Source organism: Lepisma saccharinum, chromosome 20 (genome assembly GCF_977018435.1).
Source record: "Lepisma saccharinum chromosome 20, izLepSacc3.1, whole genome shotgun sequence".
Taxonomy (NCBI): Eukaryota; Metazoa; Arthropoda; class Insecta; order Zygentoma; family Lepismatidae; genus Lepisma; species Lepisma saccharinum.
Genome location: NC_139248.1, coordinates 24,956,830 through 24,971,077, shown reverse-complemented (window position 1 = coordinate 24,971,077; position 14,248 = coordinate 24,956,830). Strand labels below are relative to the sequence as shown.

The 14,248-nt window shown below is 39.8% G+C and overlaps 1 protein-coding gene across 1 annotated transcript in view; it reads right to left on the bottom strand.

Moving 5' to 3' along the window:
- The window catches only part of ndl (serine protease nudel), a 114,844-nt gene extending 102,078 nt beyond the window's left edge, over window positions 1-12,766 (bottom strand). Inside the window, exon 1 of the mRNA XM_083142257.1 lies at window positions 12,746-12,766. Coding sequence (XP_082998383.1) covers window positions 12,746-12,750 — 5 coding nt within the window. The 5' untranslated portion in view covers window positions 12,751-12,766. The remainder of the gene's footprint in view (window positions 1-12,745) is intronic.
- Window positions 12,767-14,248: the final 1,482 nt, after the last annotated feature.

The following is a 14,248-nucleotide window of genomic DNA, read 5'->3' as shown; positions in this document are numbered from 1 at the left end:
TTGGTAGTGGCAGGGGTACCCACAGGGGGGATTCATGACGCAGCGCGTCATGGGAATTTTTAGGGGGGACAAAATTTTATAGTTTAGCTGCCACTTCTACATATTTTCACACAAAAATGGGGGATCGTTTGATTTGATTGACTTGTTATTGATTTTTAGTATGGTTATTACGACAGTTTCTCTACCTACCTGTGGCTAATCGCGGCAATGGGGGCGGCCTTTAGAATCAGTTTGGAAGAGGGGGGACAGGGTGCGAAATCCTGGGCGGACGGGGGGGATTTCCCCCAAACAATCTTGGCCTCAAAAATCCCCCCCACCAAAAATTTTAGGGGAGAGAGTTTTTTGTTATAACAAACAAAAGATAAACAATTACTTTTAATTTCAAATATACTGTACTAAGAATAATATCGAATACATACACAATTAGTATAGTTGTGAGTGTTCAATGCTTTTTTTTCTCTCAATAGATCATTAACAAATCTACATCATTACGCACAAGAATGCAAAACAATAATAACTATGAAATATAATTGATTTATATTAACATAAAGCAAAAACATAATAAAAACTTACACATAATAAAATCCCTTCAACTATTTCATAATTTATTAACATCTTTAACCAGTTAGTAAAGGACGTAGTTTGCTACTTTATAATATTATTTGATATATTTAAAAGCTACAAATTTATTTATTTGGGGGTAATTAATACTCCCTCTGTCCCATAATAATTGTCCGGTACACTTTTGTTTGTTGTCCCATAATAATTGTCCGATAGGCAAACTGTGACATTGGTAACACGGGAATAAACCATACAACATTATTACTCAAGGATCAGTACAAATTTGCCGATCAAGTATCCAAAATAACAAACAAAAAGTCACCATTTTGGCATACCGGACTACAATTATGGGACAGTGGGAGTAATATATTTTTAATTTATTTTATTTTTACTTTTAATAACAGTACAAATATGTATATCGTATAATTTATATGTATGTATGTGGGGAGGGGGTTTGTATCAGTGTTGTTCAAGGTCCAGGAATTTTAATTAAATTCAATTCCGGTCCAGGAGAGAAAATCAGCAAGCGTAAATGGGTTCTGGACCGTAAAGAACCTTTTTGGAGCGATTTTACAATATCGGGAATTTCTCCATTTTGTTTGAAATTCGGCATACTCACTAATTTTGGCCCCCTAATCACGAATCTGCAGTTAAAATTTGGCGCTCACACGTGGAAATAGCAAAATAATCTAAATTAAGTTCTTATTTCTACACCCTCGATTTCAGACTTTTTTTTTTTTTTTTTTTGTTTTGTTTTGTTTTGGTGAACATTATGTGATGCTAATTGTGAAGAACATACATCTGGAGCGCGGAAAGAACTATTTACCAATTTATAGCCGACTGAAGGTCAGATATTGCAGTTTGAAATTTTTGAGTCCGAATTTCCCACCGATTCCGGGCTCCACCCCTGGGGTAATTGACCTACCGCTACCGCGGCCCCGCCTCCGCTCCGGCTCCCCGGCTTTCTCTATAGAGTCCCTGTTAAAGGCATGTTAGAAATTGACCGGATTCACCTGCCCCCAAATAAGCGCCAAATTTCAACTGCACATTCATGATTACCCGACCAAAATTAGTAAGTACACCGAATTTCAAACAAATTGCAGATATTTCCGTTATTGTAACTAACGTAACCTATCCTTACCGTCAATGAATCGTGGAACAAACCTGTAATCCACACTATTGAAGACGACATTTTCTCACATGCAAATGAACGCTCCATGCAATTGGTATAACTATTCGTACAACACTCTAGGAACCGCAACGTTGCCAAACTTACCTCTATTCGAAGCCGCAATCCACAACATCTTCTCCCTCCACACTGTCATCGTCACTATCGCCATTCTCCTCCGAGCTTGTTGGATTATACAAAATTCCAGCAAGTTTAAAAAAATCCAAAGTCCGGTCCGTTCGTAATTCAAGGCAACTTTTCATAAACATGTATTTCGCAAGATAACCAGCGTAAAAAAATTTCTTTGTTCCAAATGCATTCAATGTTACTTTCGCTTTCCTCCATGTGGACTCGATAGTATTCGTGTGCGCTCCAGTCGCTTCATCGACGAAGTTGATGCTTTAGGTGTTGGTAACCCTCATTCTATAGTAGGTCGTAAGCTTTCCAGCAGTCCGAAATTATGGTTCTTCCGGGCAAAATCCAGTCCTTAATAACTGATATTAAAGTTTCAGCGTCTCTCTTTTCCTACAGGCAGCAAAAAACATCGTCCACTTCCTCTTTCCACGCATCCGAATACCCATTGTCCTTCCACTCAATGTCCACGATGGTATTTTCTTCTTCCGAACTTTGATTCATCAATTTCTACAATCTTCCCCACACCTCCAATCTTTTGACGTTCCTTATAAAAGTAATGCTCTACCACCTCCCTACAGAACGATGCCCAATCAACACCTGTTTTCTCATATTTCTGCCTCCTCACATATTATATTCAAGGCACAATTTGCAACCCATAGCCTTACAAAAATGTATATTTGCAACTTGAAAAACTTCCTTTTCGTATCGAAACAGAGTAATTGCACGGCTTGGATTTCTTCTTCCTGCGCTTATAACCTTCGTGATGCACTTCCAATTATAATTATCAATTGTGGTATTGTCTTTGTACAGGGTGTACCAAAAGTCCCATTACCCCCCCCCCCCGCCCCTTCAAATTGTAGACAAACCTGCAAAATGTTATTTTAACAGCATGCGTATGATGAGAGAATGGTATACCATTAAATCAGACCAATGACCACCATTTACTCCAAAGGATCTGTGTGCACACCGCCATTTTCATGGCACAGTATTATTCGCCTCCAGGTGTGATGTGAAATCCTCCGTGACATGGATGGCGTGAGGGAAGAAAATGCACTGCGAACAGCTTCTTGAAGTTCCTCAGTTGTCTGAAAACGATTATGGGCGACTTTCTGTTTGATGTGCCCCATAGCGCATTATCACAAGATGTCAGATCTGGACTTCGGGGTGGTCATTTTAGAGGTGCTGGTAAATTTGGCGATTCTCGTCCAATCAATTTGTCTCTGAACACAAAATTGAGGTATTAAAATGACCACCCCGAAGTCCAGATCTGACATCTTGTGATAATGCGCTATGGGGCACATCAAACAGAAAGTCGCTCATAATCGTTTTCAGACAACTGAGGAACTTCAAGAAGCTGTTCGCAGTGCATTTGCTTCCCTCACACCAGCCATGTCACGGAGGATTTCACATCACACCTGGAGGCGAATAATACTGTGCAATGAAAATGGCGGTGTTCACACAGATTCTCTGGAGTAAATGGTGGTACTTTGTCTGATTTAATGCTATACCATCGTCTCATCACACGCATGCTGTTAAAATAACATTTTGGAGGTTTGTCTACAATTCAAAAGGGGGGGGGGGGTAATGGGACTTTTGGTACACCCTGTATAATTGTAGAATGTGGCCCCTTACACACTTGTAACTCCCTTCTTTCGGAAGAACACCAAAACCCATTAATTTCTTTCTTAATCCATCATCTTCCGTACTCCATTTCAATAATTGCACCACATTGACGATCTTTTCACTCCTTCCCTCCTCCATTCTTCCACGATCAATGATCCACAAATGAAAAAGTAACAATGCGGCAACGCTGTAGACACAGCAACAAGTATGCAACGAATACCGAACCTCACTTGTCCACATCAAATATGGCTACCACAGTAGTGTATTGACAATCATACCGATGTGAATTCCACATAATTCAGGAATTTCTATACGTGAGCGCAAAATTTTAAGTGCAGATTCGTGATTACGAGGCCCAAATTAGTAAGTATCCCAAATTTCAAACAAATTGGATAAATTCCCTGTATTGTTAAATTATACCATTATTTTTAAAAATAAATAATATTTACGCAAATTTTCTATTAATAGAGTGGAAAGCACGAGTACGTATATATAAATCGGATTTTGTACCCCAACACACGCACACGAACATACATATATAAATGAAAAACATTCCTGCTTTACTGCCACCGAGTAAAATGTGTGCCAACAAAGCAGACCGGACCCAACTGACTTATTGTCCCGTTCACTCGCAGATTATATGGTCAAATGTAGGGTTTCCGTAGCAATAGCTTGCCCCACAGTTCATCGGCAAATTACCAACATGAAGAAAAGTCTCGAAGATATGTAATCGATATCTTACATGAATTATATATTTCAAGTGAATTCCATTCGTAAATATTCTACTTAAGGAAATAATGGAAAGTTCATAACATAGTCCCAACTAGCAAGTTGGTTTACATTTTGCATCACTGTTGAAGTTAAAAGTTCGAACTGTTATAAGTTGCACGCGAATAATACGATTATCGTGACAGATATTGAGCACATTCTAAACAAACACAGTTTGACTAAAGTAATATAATTTCCGGCAAAAGTAAGTTTAACTTATGTTCAACAGTTTTTTCAATTGCAGTACAATTCTACTTACATGTTGTTCAAGCAACGCGACTCACTACATCTGTTGGAAGGTGGAAACAAGAGAATAGCAGCGCCGGTTGCAGTGGCTCCCTCTGCTAATTCCTGTGTATTTATCGCGAAACAGGGGGGGAAACGTTGCTGTTTGTAAAAGAAGTCATCACTTGGGAGGGGCGAATTAGAAAGCTTCAATAGCAACCCAAAATATCTGTAACTTTGTTTCAGCGTAATAATTATAATTATTTGAGTCCAAAATAAAAATATCTGACAACTTACTGAATAAAATAACTCAATCACTGATCAGGGGCAGAATGGTTGGTTTATTTAATTAACGTCACTAGCACCGTTAGGTTAGTCGCGACACGAGAATCCGCAGTATTGAGGGAAGTGACATTCAATAAAGATACAATTTGATCAATCGCCAGTACGGTCACTCGTTCGGTAATGAAAAGCAGATTTGCCTACGTTCACGAACCTCAACGTGTAAATTTTAAAAGCGAGCTCCATCAAAAACAAGTTTTTGCTAGCAGAGTGGGTTTTTACCAGTGGCGTACCGGCTGTAGGGGCCCCGTTATGTTCTCTCTCTGTGCTCCTAAAATTTTATATAATCCCAGAAATTCAGCAGATAGTGTCCCTTATTAAAAAAAATGAATTTACGAAACCGAAATTTGGTTCCCAGTAAAATATCATATGACGACTTTTGCGATAATGAGCAGTGGCGTGTTGTCACAGCGAGAGGGGCTCGGGCAACTTGACATTATGGGTCTCCTCTGAAATTCAGAATTAAGTTACTTGCTCACAGATGACAATCGATAGGAAACTTCTCTCATATCATACCTTTATAGCTACGTAGTTTTCATAATAGTAATGTACAGGGTGGCTCAAAAAGTCACTTAACACCCTCGGTACAAGGCCACTGCAGCGTGCAACATGGAAATGGTGATGATCAATCGTTATCAGGCCAAGGGGGAACCACATTGACGCCACCCGCGCGGTCGGCGGCCATCTTGATGTCCGCCATCTTGAATTCAACTTCAGGATTTTAAATGGGAAGGTGGTGATATGATATATCAAATCAAGCTAGAATTTCACGAGAAATGCAATGGTGAAGGTTTTTTCGACGTATCTTTAACCAGTAAAAAGTTATGACTGAATTCTTGTACCAATTTGCTCCTTTTCGAGGTGTTAGAAAAATGACTTAAAATTTATTTAGCACATCGGTAATGCATCGAGATCAAAGTGATGTCTAGGGAGAGAAGTTTGCATGCCATTGCACACGATTCATTATGAAGCATGATTTATAAAGGGCTCCCTTAATCAGTTCTGCAGAGAGGCCCAAAGCTGTTGGTACATATTAATCGTCCATTAACATTATCGACCTGTAAATATCAAGTAGATACAGTCCCTATCAGCCTATTTATGTTAAACTTTATATTCTTTGACAATCTGGAAAAGTTATTATCGAAATATTGCTATTTGATGTTGCTCGAAGTTTTTTTTTGTTCGTTGGAGTTTCAAGATATCATCCCTTTTCTATTACTTCTCTCTTTTGGAGGAGGGGGCAACTGCCTTTGTGTACCCTGCTATATCTGCCAATGCGATACCGTATATTAAAAATTGCCCCCTCTAGGATTGACTTCGCCCCCCCCCCCCCTACGAAGAATTCCTGGCTACGGGCCTGCCCAAGCCTCAGTATGAAATTGAAATAAGTTCCGAGATAAATTTCCCACATTGTTCACACCTGTTACGTTGTACTTCAAAGGGGCCCAAAAACTCAGGATGTGGAGCCCAGGGGCAATTATCCCTTTACCCTTAGGTCCAGTAGACCCAATTCCACCACGCAGGATATACAACGTATACAGTGCTGGAAGTGCTCCAATCCCTTCAATCGGCATTTCATTGAGTGACAAATTTTCAGTGAATAAAGTCTAGTCGCTTAATTTTCTATCTCTCAAGACTTGAGTCCGCTGCTATTTCTTCGCAGCAGATTGCAATTGATCTTTTGATGTCAGGCCACCATCGACAATCCAGGTCCAGTTCAACTCCCATAACTGAAATTATAAGTTTTCTTGAGTGTATAACTCACTATTAGTATTAGAAGCATAATGTGAGCGGATCTTTTGTAAATCTTGGCCTGGCATAGCCAGAAGATGGCTTTTTGGGCTGAAGGCACATCCACCTTTAAGTCCAATGAAGGAGTGTTTACTATCCTATAAACAATTTTCCCGAACAGTATTTTTATATATATATGTGTGTATTATATGTAACGTACATCTTTTAAAAAAATCAGAACAAAAGAAATATACAAAGGACCCAAAATAGTTACCCTACTTAAGACAGGAATCCTGGCATTGCCACCGCGTTGAAGTAAGAGGAAATATTTATAATTTCTTCATCCAGTTATTTATCAGAGATTCAGACCACCCTGATTTAGTTTCGACAAACTACTAAACTGATATACGTACAGCCTAAGTCGATGACAAAAAAATGGGAAAGCAGGGTTAAAATTAATCTATTTTATAACTAGGGGGTGGGGATTGCTAACTCTTGTGTGTCCGTCCCACTCTGGGCCTCCCCAATATTTTACTTGCAGGGGGGCCCCAGAGAACTGCACTACGCCACTGGTTTTTACATTTACATAAATTCATGTAAAATTGTCGCTTGTGTCACATTAAACTATTGCTGCGAATGCTCACAAAGAAATCAATAAAAAGCTACACCTAATTATTTATTTTAAGGTTTAATATGTCTTTCCTAACGCGTCTATGCAAGTAAGTCGAGTTTTTTGGGGACTATTGAATTAACGTGTTCTCGTGATGCGATCTAGGAAAGGGCAGGATAACCTTTACGATCTCTAAAGCGTAAATTCATTGTCTTCACCAATATTACGGCAGAAATCATGGGACTTAAAGCAGTTGCATTGCATCATTTGGAACAAGAATATATCGAATCCGCATTTCTAACTTCTTGTCACAGAAAAAGTTTACTTAACTAATTAAATTTCCACTGAAGATAAAATCCACGTAAATATTGTCATGGGTTACTAAAATAAATAATTATATTTACCACAAGAAAACGGGGGAGTTCCTTGAAAGAGGAACCGTATTACATTATCTCCATGAGCTTAAGGATTCCTACTCAGGGTTCCGTAATGGCTCGTAAAACAATAATTGAATCGGTCATATGGCTGGAGCATGTTATTTGGTTTGCCCAAGTTGAATTTTCTATCTTTATGTTAAGTTGTGTAACGATTTGTGTTAAATATTCAAATTGTGAGTTTCATAAACCCACTCACAAACACTATTTATATGCATTTACATAATTTAATTTACTACATTTAACCACTCAATGCGCTAGCTTTAAGTTTTTTAGAAAATCGAGGAATTAAAAAATATGGACAATTAAACATGTCATTTTGACATGAATTATTGCTAATACTGCGTTGGGATCGGACCAGAGACACTGCGCCATCTATTGGGTGGTGTAGTTTTAGCATTGGGGGGGATTATGATGAACGGTTTTAGGGGCGGTATTCAGTGATGGGCACCCCTGTTTAGGGAGGAGGGGCAGATCAAGTATAGTGTTCAGTAAAGCTAAGAAAAAAGTTATACTTTCGATAGACACGCTGTCGTAATTAAATACTTTGTGGAAATTACGATACGGTTTGAGGGTGCGAATGATGTTATTTGGGGGAGACGCATGATATGATTTGGGGGAACGCATGACATGGTTTTGACGGAGATGCGCCATCTAAAATTCTTACTGAAAATGTTAAAACAAAGTGTGTAAACAGCCCTTTGGGAAAAGTTAAAAGTGCAAGGTTGAAAAGGGACATGCACAGACAAGCACAAGGTAAAAACTTCTTCACAGGCAGTGGAAGAGACAAGTCTTCGCAAAAAAGCTAAAAACATGTGATAAAACACTGTTTCCATTTCCGGGACGACAAACAGTCGGGAAGATTAAAAATCTGCCCGAGGAAAGCAAAAGCGGCACATTGAAGCATCCATCCGTTGCAGTAAGTGACCATGCGCTGGACGAGGGATCGCCAAACCGTAGATCGCGAGCTATCGGTAGCTCGGTCATTACCAGTATCTCGAGAGGTTTGGCTAGAATAGACTGTAGATGAGAGCGGCAATATTTTGATTAGGGGCAAGTCTTTAAATTTTACTGTGTTCGTAAGAAAGGTATCTACATGATTTGAACTCTTTTTAAGAAATGACAGCCTCTGTATATTGCAGAAAAATTAAAAATAATCTGATGTGATTTAATTTTTGTTATTTATGCTCATGCCGAGATTCGAACCCGAGGACCCTGGCGTCTTAGTACGGTAAAAACGTGATTATATATATATATATCTTCGTTTTGTATAAACCAACAACGAATCGTAAAAAATTCAATCCCTACTTGGTAGCTCGTCATGTATTTTCAAATGTACGAAGTAGCTCAATTGCTGGTAACAGTTTCGTATATCGGAGACACATTTCTTCATTTTTACAGAAGAAACTACTTACGGAAATGAGTTTCTCTAAGGTTTCCAACGTTCGTCGAGGTATTTTCTTTCATCGTGGAATGTACTTGACCGCGAAGTCATGTATTTTTCAAGAGAAATATCTCACCGACGCACAATTGCCATTGCTTTCATTTGCTTCCCCTGCGTGAAACATATGCTGCGTATGTTTGATGACGTAACCCCCTGTCAGTGTTTACAACCCCCCTTTTTTTAATTATGCTTGCCTAACCTAACCTTATCGGAAATGGTTCGTGGGGCTATCCGTGAATGGTTCGTGGGGCTATCCGTCAGCTACCCGTGCATAATGTACAATTTGCACACGTGACCAACACGATAGTAGGTTTTTCGGTTCGGTGAAGAAGGTTGGAAATACTGCATACCCACAACAGTAGTCAAGTTGTGGCTGCCATATTGTGCGTTACGCAAGCGAAAATAGGGGGGGGGGGATTACTCTCTATGTGAAAAATTGTGTTTGTGTTCGTGTAAAATGCACCTTGAACTATGTTCCGCAATACAGAATTGGTAAGTACGAACCATGCGAAACACAAAATATCCGATTTTAATTTGTCTCTGATGTATGAAACTGGTCCCAATTGCTCTGTGAATTATTGAAAACCTCTGTGTTAGACGCAGTCGAGCAAGAAGAACTTCTTGACGAGGACGGAACGAGGAACGCCATGCACCAACGGTGAGCTTAACAGCGTGAAGCTTCGACCCCAGCCTATGCCTAACGTGCAATCTGCCAGATGACAAATAGCGTAGTTAAGTTTCCAGAATAAAGCTTTAAAATGGGACTAGATTTCAAGATAACAATTACTAGCACCCATTGGCGGTTCTCGCGTAGTCGGAAACTTCTTCTTTCAGCAGTCATCCACTAATTGTACAGAACATTCCCTGACATTCGCTACGAGACTCGGCGGCAAGCGGCCCGGCATCAGCGCTTGTCTTTCCCGGTGAACGGGTCCGCGACAGTCGCATATATTAAACATCGTAAAAAAGTTTAGAGTAACAGGGTCAGTTCTGAATAAAAGTGGAAAGAAAAATGAGGGTACTAATCTGATATTCCCCGGACAGATTTTTTCATTTTTACAGAAGAAACTACTTAACGGTAATAAGTTCCTGTAGTGTTGTCTAACATCTGGAAGGTGTTTTGTGTGATGTAACGGATTTCTTCAAATTTAAAAGTTTGGGGCTCATTTGGGGGCAGGTGACTCCGGCCAATTTCTAACATGCCCTTAACAGGGACTCTATAGATAAAGCCGGGGAGCCGGAGTGGAGCGGAGGCGGGGCCACATTAGCGGTTGGGGGCGGTAGGACAATTACCCCAGGGGCGGAGCCCGGAATCGGTGGGAAATTTGGACTCAAAAATTTCAAACAAAAATATTTTTTTGGTTTAAATTTCCCACAGATTCAGGGACGAAAAACGTGAATACACCTTAAAGAATGTTCCGCGAAGCAGATAGGTAAGTACAAATGTCAAAAATGGACAAAACGAAGAAGTTATAGGTGTCCGGGGAATATCAGATTTTTACCAAAATGAGGAAATAAAGTATGCAAAGACAATCCGCACACCATCCGTTAGTTAAAAGATAGTATTGTACGAAAAATCGGGAGAATTACAGTAGACGAACTTGCACGTGTAAATGCCAATTTCCTTCGGAGATGCCATGAATGTGTTGCAGCAGAGGGACATCATTTTCAACACCTTCTGTAGTCAAGGTTAGTACACAATATGAGAACTGTAATTTTAATAGCCGACTCCAGCGACTGTCGCTGACCCGTTCACCGGGAAAGACAAGCGCTGATGCCGGGCAGCTTGCCTCCGAGTCTCGTAGCGAATGTCAGGGAATGCTCTGTAGATGTCATTTTGGTTTTGGGGTGGGGTCGCTTCCTTTCAAGTAGTTGCGTGATGTAGCACCGAGATATTGGATCACCCATGAGTATCGAACCCGGAATACTTTGATTACAATGTGACAGAGTTCCCACTATGTCATCGGAGAGACCCATGAGATGATTAGTAATTGGACTCATATACAACAGCTACTTATTTTCTTGGTATGTATAGTTGCAATCAGTGGTGGCGTTTAGGGGAGGGGGAGAGTTGCTCACTTTTGTCTCCACACTTTTAAAGCTAAGCCTTGTCTACCAAAAAAAGTAAGGTGTCCTGCCCCATCCCCACAGTATTGTAACCCAATCGCCGCTACTGACGGTAATCAATAAAAAGTATAAGGTACTACACTCAACGGCAAAATAAAGGGTAGGCGAATTGTCCACCACCATTTTCCTCCAGTCTGATTTCAACAGAGTGGTGATCAGGAATTGAAATAAAAACGTCAATATGGAGAGGACAACATCTGCTTGGCATCAATAGACTTCCATTCCTTAAAACAACACAGAATATGGAATAAAAAAATACTGACAATAGTCATGGACATTTTGCCTACTATTATATTTGCCGTTGGCTGTACAACCCGCACATAGGCGTAACTTGGAGGGGGCAAAGGGGGCACTCGCTCCTCAAAAATTTTCCAGGTTCTTAAAAATATACACGTTATGTGTAATTTTTTAAACCTTCTGGAACTCGAGGTTCATGTTTTGTGCCAAGTTGTTTAACCTTTTGAGTCCCAAGGCCATTTTCACATGTAAGCCTCTCGGTCCCGAGCCGATTTTGAGCAAAATGCAGAGTTTCAATTAAATGAGTGTAGATCGGAGACTAATTGCCCTAGAGAGATGAGTGATATACCGTTGTACGTGGAATGAACCAGAGATTCAGACGATATATAATATATGCACATTCGGCGTACATATGGAGGGGGAAGGGGAAATCCCCTGAAAATACTTTTTTTTTTAAAAAAAAAGGGGTTTCGCCCCCTTCGCCCCCCCCGAAAAAAAGGATATGAAAAGTTCAAAATGCACATAGAAATTATCGCTAGCATGTAATAAACAGAAAAATATTTGCATCATTGTCGTATGACCAATGTAACTTTAGTTGTACCTCCAAAAGGAATGGTGGGTACGCCATTGATTCAAGCTTCAAAATGCAGCGGTATACCTTGAAATGACTTTAGCTCAGAGACTATTTGCCCTGGAGATATGAACTATATACCGTTGTACGCAGAATGAATCACAGATTCAGACGAGATATAATTTATGCACATTGCGTATATATGGAGGGGGAAAGGGGGGAAATCCCCTGAAAATACCTTTTTTTAAAAAAAATGGGGTTTCGCCCCCCTGCCCCCCGAAAAAAAGGATATAAAAAGTTCAAAATGCTCATAGAAATTATCGCTGGCATGTAATAAACAGAAAAATATTTGCATCATTGTCGTATGACCAATGTAACTTGAGTTGTACCACCAAAAGGAATGGTGGGCACGCCACTGATTCAAGCTTCAAAATGCAGCGGTACCTTGAAATGACTATAGCAACATTTCTGTTAAATGCATGTGTTAGGAACAATATAAAAAAAATCGAAATTCTAGCCAAAAATAGAAAAGTTATAACGTATAAACTACGACCTGACACAGGGTTTCTCGATCGAGATAGTTGGGACTCAAAAGGTTAAAACAGGGTGTTTTAAACATGCCACCCCTGCATGCAGAACTCTAGCTGGAACCAACAATTCGGCGCTTTATCTGAGAACATGCCTGTAACAATAGATACTTTCCCCCGTTGCTTATACGAAGTAGCCCCACTTTTAATTGTCTACCTTATGCAAAAGAAAACGAACTCACCGCATGCTGCCACGCTGCTATACCAATAGCCACTACACCCTGTGGTCTGCTTCGCGCAGCAACGTTTACTCAGACGGAAAGCTCGATTCAGCAGAATTCTTCGACGGAATAACTTCCGTACACAAGCGATCACCGAACGCTCCATAATTTGCTGCGTTTGCGTTCCGAGTCGATTGTACAATTCCCTTCCACACAGCCCAAACAGCTTTTCCACCGCAAGAATTTCGACATGAAAACCAATGGCGTAACTAGCTGACCGCAGACTTCGCAGTACAGCGTCTAGAACATGGTGCGAGACACCGAGCGGTCTCCACTTCGCCCACCCCTTGATATGCATATGCGTCCCCATGCCACCCCCTTCTCCCCACTAAAGACACGTGCGTCCGTGAGCAAGCTTTCATATGCAGTTTGCTTGAGTTCCTTTTTAAGTCCAATTTATGCACAGAAGGGCTAATCAGGGCTGGACCTACAGTTTAAAGTGGGATCCGAACAGCGTTGCCAACCTCCCGATCAGAAAAAAGTTACGTTTAATCTGTGAAATTATGTTAAATGCTGATAAATTGTGCTAGGATCTACATAATAATAAGGGCCTGGGATTTTATGTCCTATAAAACTGTAAAATATGTATGTAATTATGTCATATAAATTGTAAAATATGTCGAAAAATTACAAATATGTCAGAAAAATGCAGAAATATTCCCAGTAAAGCCAAAAATATGCACAACAGCGAAAAAGACAAAGAAATGAGAACGAAACTTCTTTACTTCCCGTGCAACAATGAGAGAGAACATTTTGCCTCAATAATGTTTGCATGGCTATCAATTGTCGGCGGGATAAAAAAGTGGGGTATTATATTGTTCTGTACTAAGAAAAGACGGCACCTTTCTTCCTCCGTAATTTCCATATCCTGCCATCGACAATATGAACTATCCGTTGTGCTAAAGCTACGAAGAAAAAATTTATGAAATAACCAATTATGTGCGAGAGAATTACGAAATTATACAGAAATAGGTCTTATTACAACAACGCGAAATTGGTGAAATATGTCAAAATATGCTTTGTCAAGTTTGGCTGATTTTCATCAGATATGTAAAGATCTCACCCCAATAATAGATCCGAAGCCAATTGAAAAATATGTTATAACATAAAGTTTCGGGCCCTAATAATAATGAATTGTTACTATTATTGATAATTAATTACAATTATTTTTCGTATGATTGCAATTTTCAGTTATTCATCTACTTTCCGAGATGAGTTCAACATTGAACTAGAGAAAGTTTGAGGTGATTCGTCGACTACAAAGCGGAACATTTGTTTTATTTGTGCCCCACCATTTTCTACAGATTTCTTGCCATGAAATGTTCGTCACGAGGTAAACTGGGGAAAAGAAAGAAAAGATGAAGAGAAGGCGTGGTTAGGAAAGCATGTAGACCGAAAATAAGATCTGGATACAATTTTATTTTCAATGTCTCAAATTATCGTCTTTTCAGGTGAATTTCTCCC